At 48.7% G+C, this 19,648-nt stretch overlaps 1 protein-coding gene across 4 annotated transcripts in view; it reads left to right on the top strand.

Annotated features, from left to right (window-relative positions):
• MAGI3 (membrane associated guanylate kinase, WW and PDZ domain containing 3) overlaps positions 1-19,648 on the top strand; it is a 70,852-nt gene that overhangs the window by 25,582 nt on the left and 25,622 nt on the right. For all 4 annotated transcript variants that reach the window (XM_068159547.1, XM_068159546.1, XM_068159545.1 and 1 more), the window contains exons 2-6: positions 12,398-12,514; positions 14,774-14,893; positions 16,776-16,985; positions 18,329-18,503; positions 19,334-19,413. In XM_068159547.1, the coding sequence (XP_068015648.1) occupies positions 12,398-12,514; positions 14,774-14,893; positions 16,776-16,985; positions 18,329-18,503; positions 19,334-19,413 (702 nt within the window). The remainder of the gene's footprint in view (positions 1-12,397; positions 12,515-14,773; positions 14,894-16,775; positions 16,986-18,328; positions 18,504-19,333; positions 19,414-19,648) is intronic.

Below are 19,648 nucleotides of genomic sequence, written 5' to 3'. Positions count from 1 at the left end.
GCCAGACAGCCTCTCGAGGTGCAGGGAGCTGCGAGGTGATTAGAACTCAGTGAGGCACTGAGTGTGTAATTGGAAAGCTTTAATTAAGTGCCATTATTAAAACAAGCCTCTGCTTTTAATATTTTAAATGTATTTGCATATTGCAAATTCTAATTGTGGCTCTGCCCCTTTAGATGATTGTTTGACTCTTCACATGTTGGAGCCTGTTTGTGTCTCTGTCCAGGCTCCATCACCTGTGTGGTGCCTCACACCATTCCTCTCCTGCTAAGTGCTTTTGGATTCATCTGCTGCCGTGGTGTCAAACCACTGCTGCCTCTTGTGCTTTATCAGAGACCTCAAAAGATCAACCAGTCCAACCCCCCTGCCAGAGCAGGATCACCTAGAGTAGGTCATGCAGGAACGCATCCAGGCAGGTTTTGGATGTCTTAGAGAAGATTCCACAACCTCTCTGGGCAGCCTGCTCCAGTGTGCTGCTCCATTATGCTTCTGTCTTACCTTGAGAGGCATGGTTAGATCTTGCCAATCTGCTTTTGTTTGGTGAGAGGTTTCAAGCTCCTGGGCTGTGCTCAGTGAGCTCTCCTGCCATCCCTGTAAATCCAGGTCTTTGTCTGAAACCTGGCAGAGGCTTACAGGGTGCAGTTTATCTGGATTCTTGTTCTTTATCATCAGTGTAAACAGATCTTACTTGAGATGGAAATTGAGTGTTGTGGGAACTGCTACAAAACAAGGACAGGGACAAGCAGAGAGTGCTGGTGGAGGTGAGGAGAAGGAGCAGCTCCAGCTGGAAGGCCGCCTGTCCCCGCTGACCTGCAGAAGGACAGCTCCAGCTGGTGGGTCGACAGCCATGTCTGGAGGGTGGCACAGACACTCTTCACTGACTCTTCCCCCCCAGCCATGGCACCAGCATCGAAAGACAAACTGCTGTGAGCGGAGAGCAGAGGATCTCTGCAGTCAGGCTCTGTTGTGCCAGCACCTCGGATGAGGTAGGGAATGTGCCGCCTCGGCGAGGTGTGGGGAAGGAGCTTCAGAAAAGCAGACAATTAATTAATCTCTTGAAAATAGAGCAGCTCTTCATAAACAGGCAAAAGGCTGATCAGTGCCTTTTTTTTTTTCACTTCTCAAGAAAATTCCAAATCAAAGGGAAGATGGGAAAGTCTCCATGTATTACATAAAAGGTCAAACTGTTCCCTTGTGGAAAGTTCTTTTGCATTTTTCTTCCCCGCTGTGAAGTTGAAGGAAATGGTTATTTCTGCATTTTTATTTGAAACCCATTCACTGCTTTAAATCATTGGAGTTCTGCTCATATCTCCTTCAGTGTCTGATCTTCCATCAGAAACAGCTGTAAAAGTCTCTGTGTCTTGCTGTTCTCTTCAGTGATGGCACATTAACATACTGGCTATTGTCAGCCAAACCCCTGCCCCTGGGTGGCTCTCCCAGCTGTCCCACTGTGGTGCATGGCTTGTGTGTAATCATGTCTGGTAGCAGTGTGCTCAAAGGTGGCATCCCAAACACTGAACTTCTTACAGGATTTTAGCTTATAACATCCTCAAGGCTGTAGGCAGGGAATGTATTTGGCTATGCACAGTTTCTCCTCTCAGTGCATCACATTAAACCAACTTAAAATCCACTGTCGTTCCACAAAGTCCTGCACAGGCTGAGAGTGTCTCTAGATGTAATGAGAGGCAGAGAAGGAATTGGAATTAGAATTAACCAGGTTGGAAGAGACCTTTGAGATCATCAAGGCCAACCTATCACCCAACACCATCTAATCAACTAAACCATGGCACCAAGCACCCCATCCAGTCTCTTCCTAAATACCTCCAGTGATGGTGACTCCACCTCCCTGGGCAGCACATTCCCATGGCCAATCTCTCTTTCTGTGAAGAACTTCTTCCTAACATCCAGCCTGAACCTCCCCTGGTGCAGCTTGAGACTGTGTCCTCTTGTTCTGGTGCTGCTTGCCTGGGAGAAGAGACCAACCCCCACCTGGCTACAACCTCCCTGCAGGCAGTTGTAGAGAACAAGGTGGTCTCCTCTGAGCCTCCTCTTCTCCAGGCTAAGCAACCCCAGCTCCCTCAGCCTCTCCTCCCAGGGCTGTGCTCCAGACCCCTCCCCAGCTTTGTTGCCCTTCTCTGGACACCTTCCAGCAAGTCAGCATCTAAAAACCAATGGATTGTGTGGCCCACCAGCATTTCTCTGTAGGAATTTGCTTCATTTTTACATCTCTCATGAGGAGGTGCAGACCCCTTCCTAAGGCTGTGCTGGGCTCTAAGGGAGGGTGCTGCAATGGCATCACCGCAAAGTGCTCCTTGTTTTGGAGCCCAGCAGAGCCTTTATCTATTGTTGTCCTACATACTGGGTTTCCAGATGCAGCTGCCCTTAATTTACTTCTTTTCCTGCAGTTGTGAGGCAATGGCTGTCACTGCCCTGCCATGTGTCTGTGGCAGCAGAGCCATGATGGGTGTGAGGGAGGGCAGGGGCAGCAGGGGCTCTGGAGCACCCTCAGCCCAGCGCTGGTGCTGCCCTTGTGCTGTCTGTGTGCTGGCCTGAGCCAAAAGCTTTTGCCTTCAGGTAGTATAAAGAAAAAGCTCTGTGGTGTTAATTTGTGTTAGGGGGGAGCTGCTCTCTGGGCACAGGGGAGCATCTCCCACCTTGCCTGGGGATGTTTTGTGCTCTGGAGCTGGGGGGAGGATGAGCTCAGGGTAGCTGGTGGAAGGTGGTGCCTTCCTCTCTTGGCTCCACAGTGCTGGATCCTTATTCTTTGCTTCCAAGCTTCAGCCACCTGTGCTGTTCTATTTGCAAACGGAGTACCAAGTGTTGGTACTCCACTGGGTACCAAGTGTTATTTTCATACACCAGCCACATGGCACTGAAAGACTCTGTTTCAATGCTATCTAGCCTCTGCCAATATTTTCTTTTTGCTTCCTACTGCACCAAATAATAGATTGGGTTATTATGATTATTTTTTCCCTGCTGGTTGAGGAGCCCAGCCACGGAGATCCACAACCTAGAGGCTTCTGTTACACTTGGCTTTGCAGTTTCTATACTGCCAAAAGGCAACCCCTGGAGGATTGCACACAGGCTGCCCCTGCTCACATTTCAGCTCTGGTCCTTCTCTGCTCCGTGGTTTTTCAGAATAAACAACTCCTTATTTGCCAGTGCTTTTTGTATCCCTTAGGATTGTTTGGGGGTGTGCCTTCCAAAGCATATTTTGGTTATCTTCACAACTTGAAAGGCTTTAATGATAAAGTCCATAAACAAACAGAAAGCCAAGTTATTTTTGCTTTAAGTTTACCAACAGTGGGCTGGTTTGTTGGTAGAACGTCTCCAACCCTGTGAGATTTCAAGGAAGCAGCACAGTGTGCTGTGAAGCCAAGAACAAGGACTGAGAAACTTTGTCTCCCAGATCTTCAGGCATTGTCATGTGAAGGCCTGCACTGCTCACCCCTTTGGTCACTGTAAGTAACGAGCACCTCCTGAGTCTGTGAGCTTAGAGGGTCACAACACACTTGTGTTGGTGTTTCCTGAGCGTGTTTTGTATTGCTAACAAAAATAATAAGGTCCCAGAGGGAAGTGGGATGCACATAGTGTGGTGAGGTTTGTGACAACCTTATTTCTCAGATCAGGATAAAGGGTTTCAAATTTATTTCAGAAGAACTGTAAAACACACACTGGGTGTTTGGTGTGCTCTGGTAGATGATGGATTAGTACTGTAAGGCTTCTCTGCTATCATTTCTGCTGCACATAACAAACTGAATGAAACAAGCCCTTCAGAGGAGACCTTTCTGGTATTTTTCAGCTAGTAAATGAGTCTGGTGGAGTGGATTATTTGGGCTATGAAGGGCCATGAGACTGGGGTTTTTTTTCTTCTGTACCCCATGCCCATTCTGCCTCTGTCACATTCATGTAATTAGATGACTCTGACACACTTACCCTTTGCTTTCTCTGAATTTGCAGAATGTCTTTAATGACACAGCCATAGTTCAGCTACATGAAAGAGCCTTAATTCAATTTTCTTTTAAAGAAGATTGACACTACTAACATTTAGCCACTTAACCTTTATTTCGCAGCACAGTAATAGGCAAATGCTCTGCACCAGGGTTTCTCATCAGTATGAAGAAAGGAGGTTTGTTATAGTAGTTAACGGCTTACAGATTAGCTGTGTTACTTGGAGGACTACTTCTGCTGCTTGGGCAGGTCCTGCTGCTCACCAGTGAGGTCTCCTCCAGTCTCATTTAGAATCATAGAATCAGTAAGGCTGGAAAAGACCTCAAAGATCATTGAGTCCAATCTGTCACCCAAGACCTCCTGACTGCTAAACCGTGGCACCAACTGCCACGTCCAGTCCCCTCTTAAACGCCTCCAGGGACGATGACTCCACCACCTCCCTGGGCAGCCCATTCCAATGGCTAACAACTCTATCTGTGAAGAATTTTCTCCTCACCTCAAGCCTAAACTTCCCCTGGGGATTTCCTTCATTCTCTGCCTATGCTCTGAGACTTCCCACCCATACTGGTTGGTCTTGTGTCCTTGCTCTGTGCCTTGGAGTGTTTGGTAGGGATTTGTAAACTTAAGTCTTATCAATACAGCTTCTTGCTTAATTCTTCAGTATTAGATCTCCACTTCTTGGACACATTGCACAGGGAAATGGTGAGCAGGGCAGCTTGAGAGCACACAGAGCAAGTTGAGATCACCAGCAAAAACCTACTTTGAGAATGTATCTCCATAGGACGGTGACATGCTGGAGGGTGATGACTCTTCAAATAGCCAGGTGTTGGCTAAATACCTGTGGGATGCAGTTAAAGAGCATGGGGAAACAGAGCAAATAGCAATCTCCTGAGCTCTTGGAAGGCTGGGCTGTGCTCAGCAGGGCTGTGTACAAAAGAATGGTGCAAAAGCCTTCTCTCCACTTGCCTTTTGCCTGAGAGTTCTGATAACTTCTCAAATGTACTTTTTCCCCCCCACTTTGTTAGAACATGTTTTCTCCAGATGCTGGAATAACTTCTGAACTGTGTAATGAGCCTGATTTAGATTTTCCACACAGAGGCCACGTCTCTGCCCCTCTCTCTGTGTTGGCTCCACTTGCTACCGAGGCTCTTGCTCACCTAGCACCTAAACCTGGGCTGCCTCTGCTGTTGCTGACCTCCTGCTGCTGGCACCTGTCCACAGTTTCAGGCTCACTCAGGCTTTTTAGGGGACCCTTGAGTGGCTTGCAGAGTGCATAATGCATAGCCTAATAAAAATATCTTTGCTGTCCCTCTCTTAACTCAAATGATTTATTCTCTGCAGACACTTAGTTGAGGGAAATGGACACAGCCCAGCAGATTCATTAATGGATTCTGTTAATGAGCATTTGAAAGCTCTTGTCAGGCCTCTCACCAAGGAATTGAAAATAGGTTTTTAAAGTATTTTCTCCATACAGCACTGTTTGAATACCTCCTTCCATATCTATCTGTGTTCAGTTCATTGTTTTCCACACTTGGCAGCCTCTCATTCTCAGGCCTCTGCCCTCTCTCACCACCAGCTTTCCCAAATCGTTCCCTGTTGCTCCCTCTGCTGATAATAGCCTCTGTAAAGTCAGAGCTTGGTTCTTGATATCTGTGGTCTGCTCTCAGCCCAATTCTCTCCCTGTGATCCTGGGTTGAGAGAGGAGGTGAGAAATCTGTCAGTATGGCCAGAAGAGATGAAAAAAGACTTTTTTCTGCCCCCTTCTTCATGCCTTTTTGTAATCTAATGAGGTTTGGTTGTTTTATTTTGTCTTTGTAAATTACATCATTTGCATTTCACATCCAAAAATAAGCTGCTGATGTGTTTGGCTCTTCTCCCACGTTTGTTCTGGGAAACCAAATCTCATTCTTTACCCTGTCTGTTCCGTGTATCGTCAGGGGACAGTCTATGCCTTGTGACAGCTTGCTGTTTTCAGACAAATGCCACTACCTAGCAGTGATACAGCAAATCAAGATAGCCTCTCAGCACCCGAGCCAGACACCTGCCCACTGTGGCCCTTTGGCGAATCTCAGCTGAATTAGTCAAGGGTTGGCCTTTTCTGATGTGGGATCTAGCACTCAAAGACGTGATTAATTTGGACTTTGGCAGCAGAGCAGCATGGACCTACTGCTGCTGGTTGAGTCCCATTAACAGGCAAAGGAGCAGAAGCATACATGTCACATTCCTGAGATGATCTGCATTTGGCCTCTTTGAACATCCTTGCAATGACTGAACTCCAAAGCAGCTGGGCAGAGCTGGAAGGTGTGCCTGTGCACTCCAGGCAGCGATGGTTTTTACTCCTTGTTTCTTGGGCAGTAATTGCTTCACCTGATGGCAAGCTTGCTACTCCCTGGAGAAGCAACAGTTACCTGGAGTGGAGATCAACCCATAATGGGACCAGGGCCTTTGTTCCACACGGGATTGCTGGCCTTGATGTGTTCATCTCAACTTCCTTACCTGCCTGGGAGCTTCTCTCTGGAACGGGCAGAGTTCAGGCTCAGGTTCTTGGATCCATTACCTGGAGGAGGGAGTGGGAGGTGTGTGGGAGTGTGTCCTGGGAGCCCTCGATGGGCCATAGCACTGGACTGAGCTGCTGAGCAGTACTGTCCATCTCAGCCTTCCTCCGCAGCTGCTGGCCTCTCTCTTCCCCTGAGGAAAAGCAGACTTCCACACAGTAATCCCTCAGTGTTTCTGCCCACAAGCTGAGGCAAACCACGTCTGCTGGTCAGACGTCCTCAAAATGTTGCTGTCTCCTTCTGTTTTGATTGAAATAATTTGAACCTCCACCATATTTCTTGTACTGGGACTGCTGTGTCCTGGCTGGGTGGGCAGTGCTGTGGGGCAGCACTGAAGGTGAGGCAGTGCTGGGCTCTGCCACCTTCTCCATGTCCTGGAATACAGCAGATTTCTGCATGCTTCTGGAGTGTGCTGTGCTCAGATCCGTAACTGCTCCTCAATTATTCTCTGTGAGTAGCTGCTGAGGGATACCAGAAAATTAACATGTTGCACAGGAATTCAATTCTGCCTTCAGTTTCCTCATGCAACGCTGGTGGCTCATGTAGCTGAAACGTTCCTTGAAATGGCTTTTGCTTAGTCACATCAAAGATTGCTTAATCTTGCCTAAAGTATGGGTAGCCTAGTTTTAATTAAACACTAGCTGTTTTTCACCTGACCAACCCTGACAATTCCTCTTCTAGTAGCTGCTGTTGAGCAAAGCTGTTCAGCTGCTTTTCGACCCCTTGTGTTTCACGTGGGATTTTCTTGTTCTGTGTTGCCTTGTGCGGGCTTTGTGCTTATGTAAGGTCACAGCTGAGGGGAACTGGGGGTTCTGTTTACGCCTGTGGAATGTTGGACTTGCAGCACCGAATTGTGGCCGCATTTCCCCCATTCCGTTAGTGCAGATTAGGCACTGCTGCATCATTTGTTCTTTCTTCAGTCTCTGATTAAAAGCCGCCTGTGCGCAGCAGGGCCAGGGCCGGGCTGAGGTGCCCTGGGGAGCCGGGCTGAAGTGCCCTGGGGAGCCGGGCAGCGGCTGAGCGAGACCCAGGAGCTCGCTTCGAAACCCCGCAGCGCGGCGCGGCCCCGCTCCGCCGCTCCCCGCGGGCGGCCTGCGCCCCAGCAGCCTTTCGGCGGCGGGCGGCACAGCCGGCGGGCCCCGGCCCGGGCGGAGGCGCCGGGAGGTGGCGGCAGATGCCGCGGCACCGGCTCCGGGCTGCGGTCCTGCCCCGCCGCAACTCTGCCGCGCAGGAGCCCGAACCCGGCCGGCCGGGGGAGCGAGGACACGAAGCCAGCGGCCGGCAGGGTCCGGGCCCACCGGAGCCCCCCTGCCCTACCCGAGCCCCCCTGCCCTGCCCGGGGCAGGAGCCGCAGCTGCCTTTAACTGTCTGGAGCGCAGCGCGGCCCTTTGCCACTTGCTGCAGGAAGCGGGGAATGCGAGTCCCTGCTATCCTCGGCTCCTGTAAAATCCATTGTAGTGCTAAAGGCTGCAGGGCAAGTGCAAGCCCTGGTAATGAGTTATTGAGCAGGACCCTCATGTGCTTTTAATGAACGGTTGCTTTGGAAAATTGCTTTTAGAATGGAAAGTGGGTTTTGAAAAGTTTGAAAGCAAAGCACCAGGTCCCCGAGCGTTTGCCCATCAGCACTACAGCTCAGTGGTCAGAGAGATGCCGCTGTCTCCAGGAGGTGTTGGCATGGAAACTTCAGCCGATGGCTCCTTGCACAGCACGGTGCATGCGTGCCAGACCTCCAGAAAGTTGTCCTCATCGTACCTGCATCAAAGCGACACGGGGGAGCTCCCTGGTGGTATCAGAGCAGTCTGGGGGCATGCTCTAGATACTTGGTGTATGAACAGCACCAGCCAAACACAATTCTGGAGCCCCTATTACAAGAGGGATCTGGAGGTGCTGGAAGGTGTCCAGAGAAGGGCCACAAGGATGATCAGAGGGCTGGAGCACCTCTCCTGTGAGGACAGACTGAAGGAGTTGGGGCTGTGCAGTCTGGAGAAGAGAAGGCTCCGAGGTGACCTAATTGTGGCCTTCCAGTATCTGAAGGGGGCCTACAGGAAGGCTGGGGAAGGACTTCTCAGGATCTCAGGTAGTGATAGGACTAGGGGGAAAGGAATGAAGCTGGAGGGGGGGAGATTCAGGCTAGATTTGAGGAGGAGGTTCTTCCCCATGAGAGCGGTGAAGCCCTGGAATGTGTTGTCCAGGGAGGTGGTTGAGGCCCCATCCCTGGAGGTGTTTTAAGAGCAGGCTGGATGAGGCTCTGGCCAGGCTGATCTAGTGTGGGGTGTCCCTGCCCATGGCAGGGGGGTTGGAACTAGATGGTCCTTGTGGTCCCTTCCAACCCTGAATGATACTATGATACTTGGAGGACACAGTCTTAAGCTGTGCCAAGGGAGGTTCAGGCTGGATGTTAGCAAGAAGTTCTTCACAGAAAGAGAGATTGCCCATTGGGATGTGCTGCCCAGGGAGGTGGTGGAGTCACCATCACTGGAGGTGTTTAGGAAGAGACTGGATGGGGTGCTTGGTGCCATGGTTTAGTTAATTAGATGCTGTTGGGTGATAGGTTGGACTCCATCTCAAAGGCCTTTTCCAACCTGGTTAATTCAATTCACTTGTGGCAATATTTTGCTGCATTACTGGGCAGCATCATAAAATTTTCACAGACTGGATTCTCAGAGTTGATTTCTATGTTTAAACTTTGGGCTTTGTGTGGTGTTTGTGTGGTGTTTTGGGTGTTCGGTGGTGTGGTTTGTTTTGGTTTTAACCAACGTTGCAAATGTAGCAGTTGAGTTCTCCCCAGCAGCGTGGTGACACTCATCTGTTTGCAGTTGCAGTGTGAATACCCCAGCCTTCCCTTGGCAGGGTGGGTGTATAAATAGCTGTCTTTGGCCTGTTGCAGTACAGCAGCAAAGGTGACTTCACCGCTGTGTTTTGTGGTGTGAGGAAGAACGAAAGCCCCTACCCTTGTTTTTCTGCAGTGTCTCTCTCACACATACTTGCTTCTGACCTTCGCCGCGCTGTATTTAGCTGGAGTGGTTCTCAAGCCTTTTTCCCTGCTGCAGTCACTTAGTTTGCCTTGCCGAGCTGCAGTGTGCCTATCCTCACTTAAACAGTTCCTCTGTGGTTAATTTAAATTAAAACTGAAAACAAGAGGCTTCTGCCTGTTCATCTTGCAGAACCCGAGTGGCATAAAGTGCGTTATTCCTCTTGACTGGTCCCTGCGTTGCGTGTGTCATCCTTCAGAGACAGCTCAGCAGCACAACAAACACCAACTCGACATTTATTAGGTCATTTCAGAGAGTCTGGTACATGAGGTTCTCCTAAAAGCCTCGTGAAGCAATGTAAAGGAGCATGTTCAGCTGCTGAAGGGGGAAATATCTGGCTTCTGCACAACAACAGGCTCTGGAGGTTGCCTAAAGCATCCTCGCTATTACTTTGTTGTTCTGCTTTCTAATGCACACCATTCTCTGTGACTTTCTGTCATTTTTCTCTCTGCCTACTGTTGTGTGTGACTTTCTTCTCTTTTTCCCCAGGCAATCCTTTCAATCTTCCTGTTTAGTCATCTTGCTCTCAGAGTCCAGTCCAGTCTTTTAAGGTTTTAATGTTAACATTAACCCCTCAGCGCTGGCGTATCCCTAGTAAGCAGCTTCGCTTTCACTTTGTTTTTGGGGGCGAGTTGATATTTACTGGGAAAGGTTTATGAGCTTTTAGATTTTAAGAGCTGAGGAGGGCAAGATCAGTGAATAAATAAAGTCACTGTAATTCTACATCCAGTGCAGGTTTTCACCTGGTGCCAAGTTTTTCTTCCCCGCCATGCAGCACTCCGACCGCAGCTCACCGCCGGAGGATTCCTGCGTGTGCATTGATCTGCCCGAGTGAAATACGGGGCCATTGTTAGGGCAGCGCTGTGGATCTGCCTCTGGTGGGGGGGGGGGGAGGGAGGGAGGGGGGGATGGATGAGCCCTTTGAGTGGGAAAACATTTTTAATGTTGAGAAACCATCTTGTCTACAAACAATAAAGCAATTTCTAGTAACAAATGGAAAATATTTTTCTTTTCCTGCTGGAGATTACAGCATTTGTTTTCATTTTCCATGACATGTTTTGCTCATTATGCTGCAGGAAGCAGATCCAAAGTTTTCTAAAGAACAGCTCGTGATGGCAAAATAGGGAATTAAGCTGGGGGCTCGCTGCCATAATCACCGAGAGCATCGGGCCCGGGGGAGCCGCGGAGCTGCTGCCAGTTTGTCCCCCGGCTCCTTCCCGAACACAGGGGCACTGCTCACCCCCCAACGTCTGTGTCATTTGTAGAACTGCTGGCAGGCTGCGAGCTGTGGTCTGGTCTTAGTGCTGTGAATGCTTTTTTGTCTGTCTGGACATAATTTAAAGCTAAATGACTGTGTTACAGGAGGGTGAGAAATGGCCTTCATCTGGCGCTCAGGGCTGGCACTCGCACGGGCAGCACACCCAGTGCCTCCTGGGGCCGCTGTGTGTGGTGGGCTGCTGCTTTGCTTGGGAGGCTCTTTGGGTGTGCTTACTCCATGGCCAAGTGCAGACCTCTGAAGGGAGGGCTCAGAGGTAAACTTGGTTTTCACTTCTAAGTGCTTCCCAACGTGACATTGTTTGGCTTGAGGGAAGAGGCTGCAAACCAAAACGGAGGTTGCTGTTAGCAAGGGAGGTGGTGTTGGAGAGGAGCATAAAGTATGCATCTGCCCTCAGCTTGGCTAAAAGGAAGGGGAGGGACAGACCAGCCAAAACCAAAAGGTGCACCTGGCTTTGCAACAGGGACACATGTTTGGGAGAACTTGGTAACTGGGGGGTTGGCTTTTGGTGGGTTTGTTGTTTTTTCCCCTGGCTATGACATTCTTTGTAAGCACAGCAGTCTCGGTTGGGGGTGTGAGCGAGCTCTGCATTAAGGCTGGTGTGGTCTGCAGCCTGTTTTGCCTCTTGAGGGGACCTGTTCAGTCGCTGGTCTCAGCAGCCCCAGGGGCTCCTGTCAGAAGCACTCTGGTGGGTCCAGCCTTCTCGTGGCCCGTTGCTGACACAATTTCAAAGGAGCAGTTGTCTGTTCCAGCTTTTGTTCCCGCTGCTCTGAGATGCCAGCATACGCCTGCTGCTGGCTCTCTTCTGGATGGGGCTGGGGAGACAAAGACAGAGCCTTTCCCTAAAGCCCTGAGTGTTCTGCTGTGATACAGAACTTAAATTTATCAAGGCCACTGACCCCTGTTTAATGTGCTTTCTGGGGAGATGACAGGGTACAAAAGATTGGTCTGTACCCTTCTGTCAGAAGGATGAAGCAGTAACACAAGAGCTCAGTTATTTGTGTGCTGAAGGGGCCTTGGTTATCAAGTGACATGACAGATCAACTAATGATACCTGACAGAAGTATTGCAAAGGAGTAATTGTAAAAAGCTTCTCTTCTATTGTGCAGTGCTTAAAAGAAGGAAAATATTGTCTTGTTATCATATCCAGAATGCAGATTCCACGTGACAAAACATTGAATTCAGATGCCCTGCCAGTGGGTGTGAATCGAATGGAAAGTGTTATCTCTAGGTTTTTGAAGCAATTTCCTCTCTGTAGAGACTTTTCATTTTGGTAATAGATGTTGGGGTTTAATATTTTCCATTGACTTCCAAACAGCTCCAGAATATTGTATTGCTTGGGAGATAGGCTGAGTTGAGTGGTTGCTGCTCTGCTGTGCTTAAAATCACCATGCCAGAGTGGAGCAGAGGGTCAGGCTTTGGAAGCACTGCAGGGTTTTTCCATTCAGGTCACTGCATTTGAAACAAGCCAACTCTTTCTGTGGCTTGCTTCTTTTGTGGTGTTGATGGCAGTGGAATGCTGTGCTTGTTGTTGTGAGAGCTGCTTCATTTTTAAACTTCATTCTTGTTTGTTGTTTCTTTTAAAGGAAAAGTCATCAACAAGGACCTGCGCCACTACTTGAGCCTTCAGTTCCAGAAGGGCTCAATAGACCATAAACTCCAACAAGTGATCAGAGACAATCTCTACTTGAGAACCATCCCTTGTAAGTATGTATAAAGATCAGCCTCATTTGATCTGCACCCTGCTAAGGGCCACATAATTTGAGAGCTTGAAATGCCATCTCTCTTAATCTGGGTTACAGATTTACCATGCAGCAGGAACTTAGGTAAATGGCTTTGCTAGAACAGTTTTACATTTGAAGCTGCAGTACCAACTAACAGAACAGGAAAAGCTCAGAGTGTTTCAGTGATGTTTTGCTCTTCCAGTGTGTTTCACTCTTCAGAAGTTTGTCAGTTGTTGTTAGAGTAACCACAGCCGCCGTGGGAAGCAAACCTCCCTCGGCGTGATCGAGCAGTGCTAACCACCTTGCTTTTGTCAGTGTGTCTGGTTTGACACAGAGAGGACCTGGAGAGGCTCCTGTGCATTAGGTAGAGCAGCACAGCTGGAAGGGGCATTGCAGGAGGGGTTACATGCAGAAAGGTGCAGGGGAGCTGGTCTCTCATTGAAAAGGCAAGGAGGTGATGGCAAGAGGGAGAGTGCAGCCCTGGCCCAAAAAGAGGAAGGAACAGCACATGGGCAAATTTTTGTGCACTGCAAGAATTAATTAGAGAATCTGGCTGGAGCGCTCTCATAAGCTGTGCCAGCCCTTCTGCTCTGAGCATCTGCTGGCATCTCTGGGTCCCACCAGCACAGGTGTTGCTTTGCCTTCAGCAAGGCGCCAGAGGGCTGTTGCTGCTCCACGAGCAGGCAGTGAGAGAAGGCTCTGTTCAAGGTACAGGACATTGACAGGTGCCAAATCCCCTGGCCTTGCTTCTCACCCTTTTGTGCCATTTTATTTCTTAGTTATCACCAGACCATCCTTTTCCTTGTCTCAGAGCTTCACAGGCTAAAAAGAAGGCTCATCACTAACTATTGAAACACTCACTGCACTAACAACTTTTCTTTTTGGAGTGTGTTTTTGTTTGCAACCACAGAAATTCACTCTCAACTTGCCATTGTTAGCACACTGAGTGTGCCCAACAGTTTGTGACTGTCTTAATAATAACAAAATGCACTTTAGTTACCAGCAGCTCTTGTTCATGCCTGGGAAGAAGGAAAAAAACCAAACTGTGCCTGTAAAATTCTGTTTGGTTATGGAGTCCTTTCCAGGAGAGCTTTGGTTAAGCTATTACAGCTGTGGGAGCACCTTGAGAACTTCCCATGAACACAGCAATTTGCTGATTCCATGGGAAACCCTCACCTGCAGCCAGGGTTTGGAGTAGCTGAGCTACACTCTGGATGTGAGCTTAAAAAAAATGGTTTCAGTGCCCAATTAGGGGTTTGGTGGCCCAGGAATCAGATGTCCTTGGAAGGCTGGGGAAGGACTTCTCAGGATCTCAGGTAGTGATGGGACTAGGGGGAATGGAATGAAGCTGGAGGTGGGGAGATTCAGGCTAGATGTGAGGAGGAGGTTCTTCCCCATGAGAGTGGTGAAACCCTGGAATGGGTTGTCCAGGGAGGTGGTTGAGGCCCCATCCCTGGAGGTGTTTAAGAGCAGGCTGGATGAGGCTCTGGCCAGGCTCATCTAGTGTGGGGTGTCCCTGCCCATGGCAGAGGGTTTGGAACTAGATGATCCTTGTGGTCCCTTCCAACCCTGAATGATACTGTGATACTATGATACCCTGAGCTCCTTGCATGTCAGTAGTTGGTGCAAGGTGGGAGCAGGGAGCAGTGCAGCACCTAGGGGCTTGGTGGCCCAGGAATCAGATGTCCTTGGTCACCCTGAGCTCCTTGCATGTCAGTAGTTGGTGCAAGGTGGGAGCAGGGAGCAATGCAGCACCTAGGGGTTTGGTGGCCCAGGAATCAGATGTCCCTGGTCACTCTGAGCTCCTTGCATGTCAGTAGTTGGTGCAAGGTGGGAGCAGGGAGCAATGCAGCACCCTCAAAGCTGCCTTAAAATCCCACAGCTCTTAAACATCTCCCCAGGACCCCAGGCTGTGATCACCTGTTCCTGGCACCATCCCTTCCACAGCAGAAGGCTTTGGTTCACTGAGCATAAGAAAGAATTCTCTCCAATTACCACCTCACCCAGCTTGCTTTCTCTTTAATACCAGAACCTTGTTCCTACCTAATGTATTAGCCTGGGTATTATACATTGTTGCTGGCTTGCTCAGCAGTGTTCTGACTCTCCTCTTACCAGAGTGACACCAGCATTGTGTGAAGATTCACAAATACATTGTTCTTGATGGATTGTACAGCAGGTGCACTTGGTAAACAGGCAGCACTTATGTCTCTTACAAGAGTATTTTCTCTGTCTTTTCAGGCACTACAAGGGCTCCCAGAGATGGGGAGGTCCCTGGGGTAGACTATAATTTCATTCCTGTTGAGCAGTTTAAAGCACTGGAAGAAAGTGGAGCCTTGCTAGAAAGTGGAACATATGATGGTATGTTGCTGGTGTTTAATGGGATGGGAATAATGACCCAGTTCTCATGTCCAGTCTTTTGGTCCCAGTGTAGCTTCTTGTACCCAGGAGGTGTCAGTTCTCCAGCCCCACTGATGGTCATTACACTGGTAGAGTGGCAATAGTAACTCTGACTTTGGACTGCTTGTGGAGAGGAGCATGCTTTAAAGCTCTCTACAAAATCCTCTCCGTCAGTCAGTGCCAGTTGGTTATTTCCCCTACTGCCTTTTTGAGGAAGCATTCTGAAAGCATTTGTCTCTGCTTGGTACAGTTTTGTTTTAACATAATTCAGTCAGTTTCATTTAAGCCTTTGAGAACAGAGCTGTGTTCTTCTTGGAGGCACACATCCAAAAGGCAGAAGGCAAGGGAAATTCTGATACAGCAGGGGGAAGAAAAAGTGGTTTGCAATGAAAAATTGAGCAGTACTGGACCAGATTGTCCAAAGCTCTATCAAAGTGGCTTTTGTTAAATGTGATGGGGAAAAAAACCTTCATTGTTAGGAAGGATCCAGATATCCAAAGGAGTCATGGGGCTGCCACCCTCTGAGGGGCTTTTGCTTTGGTTTCTTTTAAAAGGTTCAGTGGCAGTCAGAGGTAACTTCAGAGTTCCTCAATCCCTGTACTCTTGGGTGGGGAGGGATGGACCAAAACCCACCTTTGTTTGAAGTGGGAGGGAGGAGAGACCAGTTTGGCTGGCTCAGCCCTGGGGGTATCTCACACTGCTGTGGGTGGGTTTCAAGTAAGGATTGCCTGGTTCTGCTACTTTTACCTGTTGAAGAAGTCTCCTCTTGGCATCACAAAAAGAACAAAGTGCAGGCATCAAAGTCCATAAAACCTGACACCTGATCTGGCTGGATTTCTTCAAATATATAATTGTACTTGAAATCAGCTGAATTACAGCCAAAGACAAGAAGTCCAAAGCAGAAAGTTCTGAGGAGGGCTCTGTAGCTCCTGTTTGACATGTCTCATGCTGTCAGTTAATATCAGCCTGTCTGTGGAAGCCTCCTAAGCAAATTCAGACTCCTTAGCTTCCCATTGTTTGACTGTCACCACTTTGAGCCTCACCCTCGCTGATACTGAAGGCTTTCTTCTGGATTTTGAGTTGGTTTGTTTTTAACGTGGTCAAACCAAGAAGCCACCAAAAGTTCCCCCAGCAGCAATTCTGGGAAGCTGAGTTCCCTAATAAAAATCATATGAGCAGTCAGGAGAGAGGTCAATTGCTGAAATTCTTTTCCAGAGAACAACAGATGATTCTTAGCCTTTGTGGTTTAGATTAAAACAGTCTCATCCAAATCTGCTCAATGTTTTTTTTTATACCAGATGAAGCTGTATTAACAGCTCTGTTGAGCAAGTGTATTGTCAGTGGGAAAAGATAGCACTGTAGTTTTAAATCCAATTATGTGGAGCTGGCTTTATGTAAATAAATGCTTTCTTTCTGCACAAAAGGGATCTCCTCTCTGACTTGGGGTGTTCCAGTTGCTGTGTATTACTGTGCATCAGGATACAGGGTCAGGGCAAGTGATTGTCACTGTTTTGCTTTCCTCAGACTGTTGCCCAAGTCTCTTTCTGGGGTATCACTGAATTCCAGGCAGAGTAACAAAACTCTTTCTCTGAGAAGGCAGCAGGACAGGAACTTTGAATCCACCCTCCTGTGTTCTGATGTCCAGTCGCACCTTTGGCAGAGAAATGATGTAGGAACAAATACTTCCTGACTCCTGGCTTTTGCTGGTGCTGATGTCTTCTTTAAGAAGTTAAATTGCAGTCCAGATCTCGCCAAACCCTTGTTTTATAGGCAAGAAAATGTTTGCTGCCAGTGCTTTGGTGTCTCCCTGCTTCGGTGACCTTCCTTTCTGTCTCGTTGTCAGGTAATTTTTACGGCACTCCGAAGCCTCCAGCAGAGCCCAGCCCTTTTCAGCCTGACCCAGTGGATCAGGTCCTTTTTGACAATGATTTTGATACTGAATCACAGAGGAAAAGAACCACATCTGTCAGCAAAATGCAAAGGATGGACAGCTCTCTCCCTGAGGAAGAGGAAGAGGAGGAGAAGGAAGCAGTTAATGGCAGCGGAGGGATAGGTTGGTTGACAAGGGAGAAACTCCCTGGAGTGTTGTATGAATGGCTGAGAAGTGTCCAGATAACATTCGTGCTTGCTTGAAGCTCTTCCTCAGTCCTGGTGGAGTTTGAAGGCACTTTGCTATTCAGACTGGGGTTTAGAGTTGATTTTGGAATGATCTTTTAAAAAGAAACAGCTGCTCTCCCAGCCAGATGTGCAATTGCATCATAAAATGCACAGCTCAGTAGAGAACATGTAGTGCTGGGTACCAGCCAGTGACATGAGGAGGAAGGAAGGAAAAATTTATCCACTCTTCAAATAACAGAATCCTTTGCAGAGTGTGACTCAACCCCTGCCAGTGGTGCTGCTCTGGTCGGGGAGCTTGCTGAGCTTGTGTGCAGGAGACTCCGGTGAAGGGCTTGGTTTAAGGGGCAGCACTAGCTCAACCTGGGACACGTTCAGATGATTTGGTGAAGGGAGCTGTGGCACAACCTGAAACTGCCTGAAGGAGAGTTTGTGGGGAGAAACAAAGCAGTGTGTGTGGAGGTTGGCCCCGTGTCCGGTGGGACGTTTCAGAGCCTGGCAGGATGCCCTCTCTCTTTCGCTGTCATGGTTACTCATCTCCAGGGGGAGAGCACTGATGGCGGAGAGAAGCTGTCAGTTTGCATTTGCAGATGATCCTCCGTGTGAGTGTTTCAAGACAGACTTATATTGACCAGACCTGACCTCGTCTTGCCAGCTCAGGGGCTGGCAAGGCCGCAGCACAGGGTGGCCAGTGGCTGGGCTGGTGGTTAGGTGAAGGTCAGGGCCATTGTTGTGCGCTGGAGGATGCCAAGCGTCACGTTGGGACCGAAGGGCGGAGGCTTGCATTTGAAGTTTCCTCCAGGAATTTTTTGGGAGCTTTTTGTGGCTTGCAGGAGGGTGGTGTTTGTTTTATGAACAGTTTGGGTCTTCTCTGTTGTGTTTTTTTTTTACTGTGGTGCTTTAAGGAGTAGGATCTGATGGTGGGGGGGGGGGGTGGGGGTTGGTTGATGGCATTACAAACGCCGCTCTCTACGCGGGAGCAAAGTGTAGTTAGCTTGGATTTCTGCCAGCGGTGAGGTTTTTTCTCAGCGTAGGCTCAGACACATAATACAAGGTTAATTCTATTTGGCAGGAGAAGAGCAGAGTTCAGTGTTTTCATGTCAGCTTTTTCAAAGTTCATAGCTGAAATGAGGGGAAAAAAAAAAAAGTAAAGTGGAAAAATGCACATCAGACACAGGGACGTGTTTGACAGCCACTCGTCGCCAGAGTAGGAGGGTGGTTCTTTGTGAGAAACAAGACAAACATCTGGCAAATAGTAACACTTTCCCTGAACAACTGCAGAAAACAAAGAAAAACATTCAGATTCTCCTGACTGGATGAAACCTGTTCCCAGCTACAACCAGACAAGCAGCTCCATGGACTTCAGAAATTACATGGCGAGGGATGAAACCCTGGAACCGCTGCCCAAGAACTGGGAGATGGCCTACACGGACACTGGCATGATCTACTTCATCGAGTGAGTAGAACAGCACCGTGCAGGGCTGCTGTGCCCCTCAGGAGAGAGGTGCTGATGGCTGCAGCCTGGGAAGCTGCCTGCTGCTCTTTCACCTCTCTTCTGCTCTTACTCCTTTCACTTCCCTGTGAAGTTTGATGCGTCCCTCCTGCTTCGTTCCTTGCTGTCAGTCGTCTTTGCTGTGTGCTCCTGGGGCTGCCTCGCACAGGAGAGCCTCAGGGATCCACGTGCAGAGTCTGTTTGTGATAGGAGTTTAGTGTCTCACAAAATGCAAAGCTGGGTGGGTGTTGCTACGTGAGGTCAAACATCATGCCAACCTCACTATCTCAATTTCCACTGATACCCAAGGTCCTGTTCATTCTTTCTCTGCTGCTTCTGTTCCTTGGCTAGGAACGTGCTTAAAAACACAACAGCATTGATGAAAGCCCAGGGTGGGAAGGCAGCTCCTGTGCCAAACATCCTCATTGATTAATCTCTAAAGGAAGCAAGAACCTTGCTGAGAGTTAAGCATAAGAAGAGGCTACGAATGTGTTTTTTCTTTCAGGTAGAAACAGCTGATGGTCCCACATGAGCTCCTGGGGACAGGGTGGGGAGTGTGTGTACTGCTAACACTTCACATCTGTCCTGGAGAGTCTCCACTGTGCTCCTACCTCTGAGCATCAGTGTTGCCTTTTTTTAGTGCTTTATGATGTGGCTGAGGCACAAATAAAGGCTCCATTCCCTAAAGGCTATATTTAGCTCATGGTGGTAAATATTTAGAAGTTAAAGTAAAGCAACATTTCTTCAGTGTGAGCAAGTTCTCTTCTTCTAATGGGACGTGGTCTGCTCCACAGTCACAACACCAAGACAACCACCTGGCTTGATCCACGGCTCTGCAAGAAAGCCAAAGCTCCTGAAGACTGTGAAGATGGAGGTGAGATGTTCAGAACTCCTTTGTTCCCTGTGACTGATAAATGTCTGAGTTTATCACAGCTGAATATAATCCATTACTGCTGTGTAGAGGCTTCCTCCTGCTACATGTGACACTGGAGCAGGCAGTGTGGTGCTGAGTGTCCCTAGTTTGATGGCAACATGGATTTATATGAGACTGGGAAGGTCCATAGTGTGTTCTCCCTGGAGCAGCAGAATCTGAATGGTGGGTTTGCCTG

The sequence above is a fragment of the Melanerpes formicivorus genome, unplaced genomic scaffold (genome assembly GCF_026170545.1).
Source record: "Melanerpes formicivorus ecotype bairdi unplaced genomic scaffold, bMelFor1.0.p_v2 SCAF_46, whole genome shotgun sequence".
Taxonomy (NCBI): Eukaryota; Metazoa; Chordata; class Aves; order Piciformes; family Picidae; genus Melanerpes; species Melanerpes formicivorus.
This window is presented reverse-complemented; position numbering and strand designations above follow the sequence as displayed.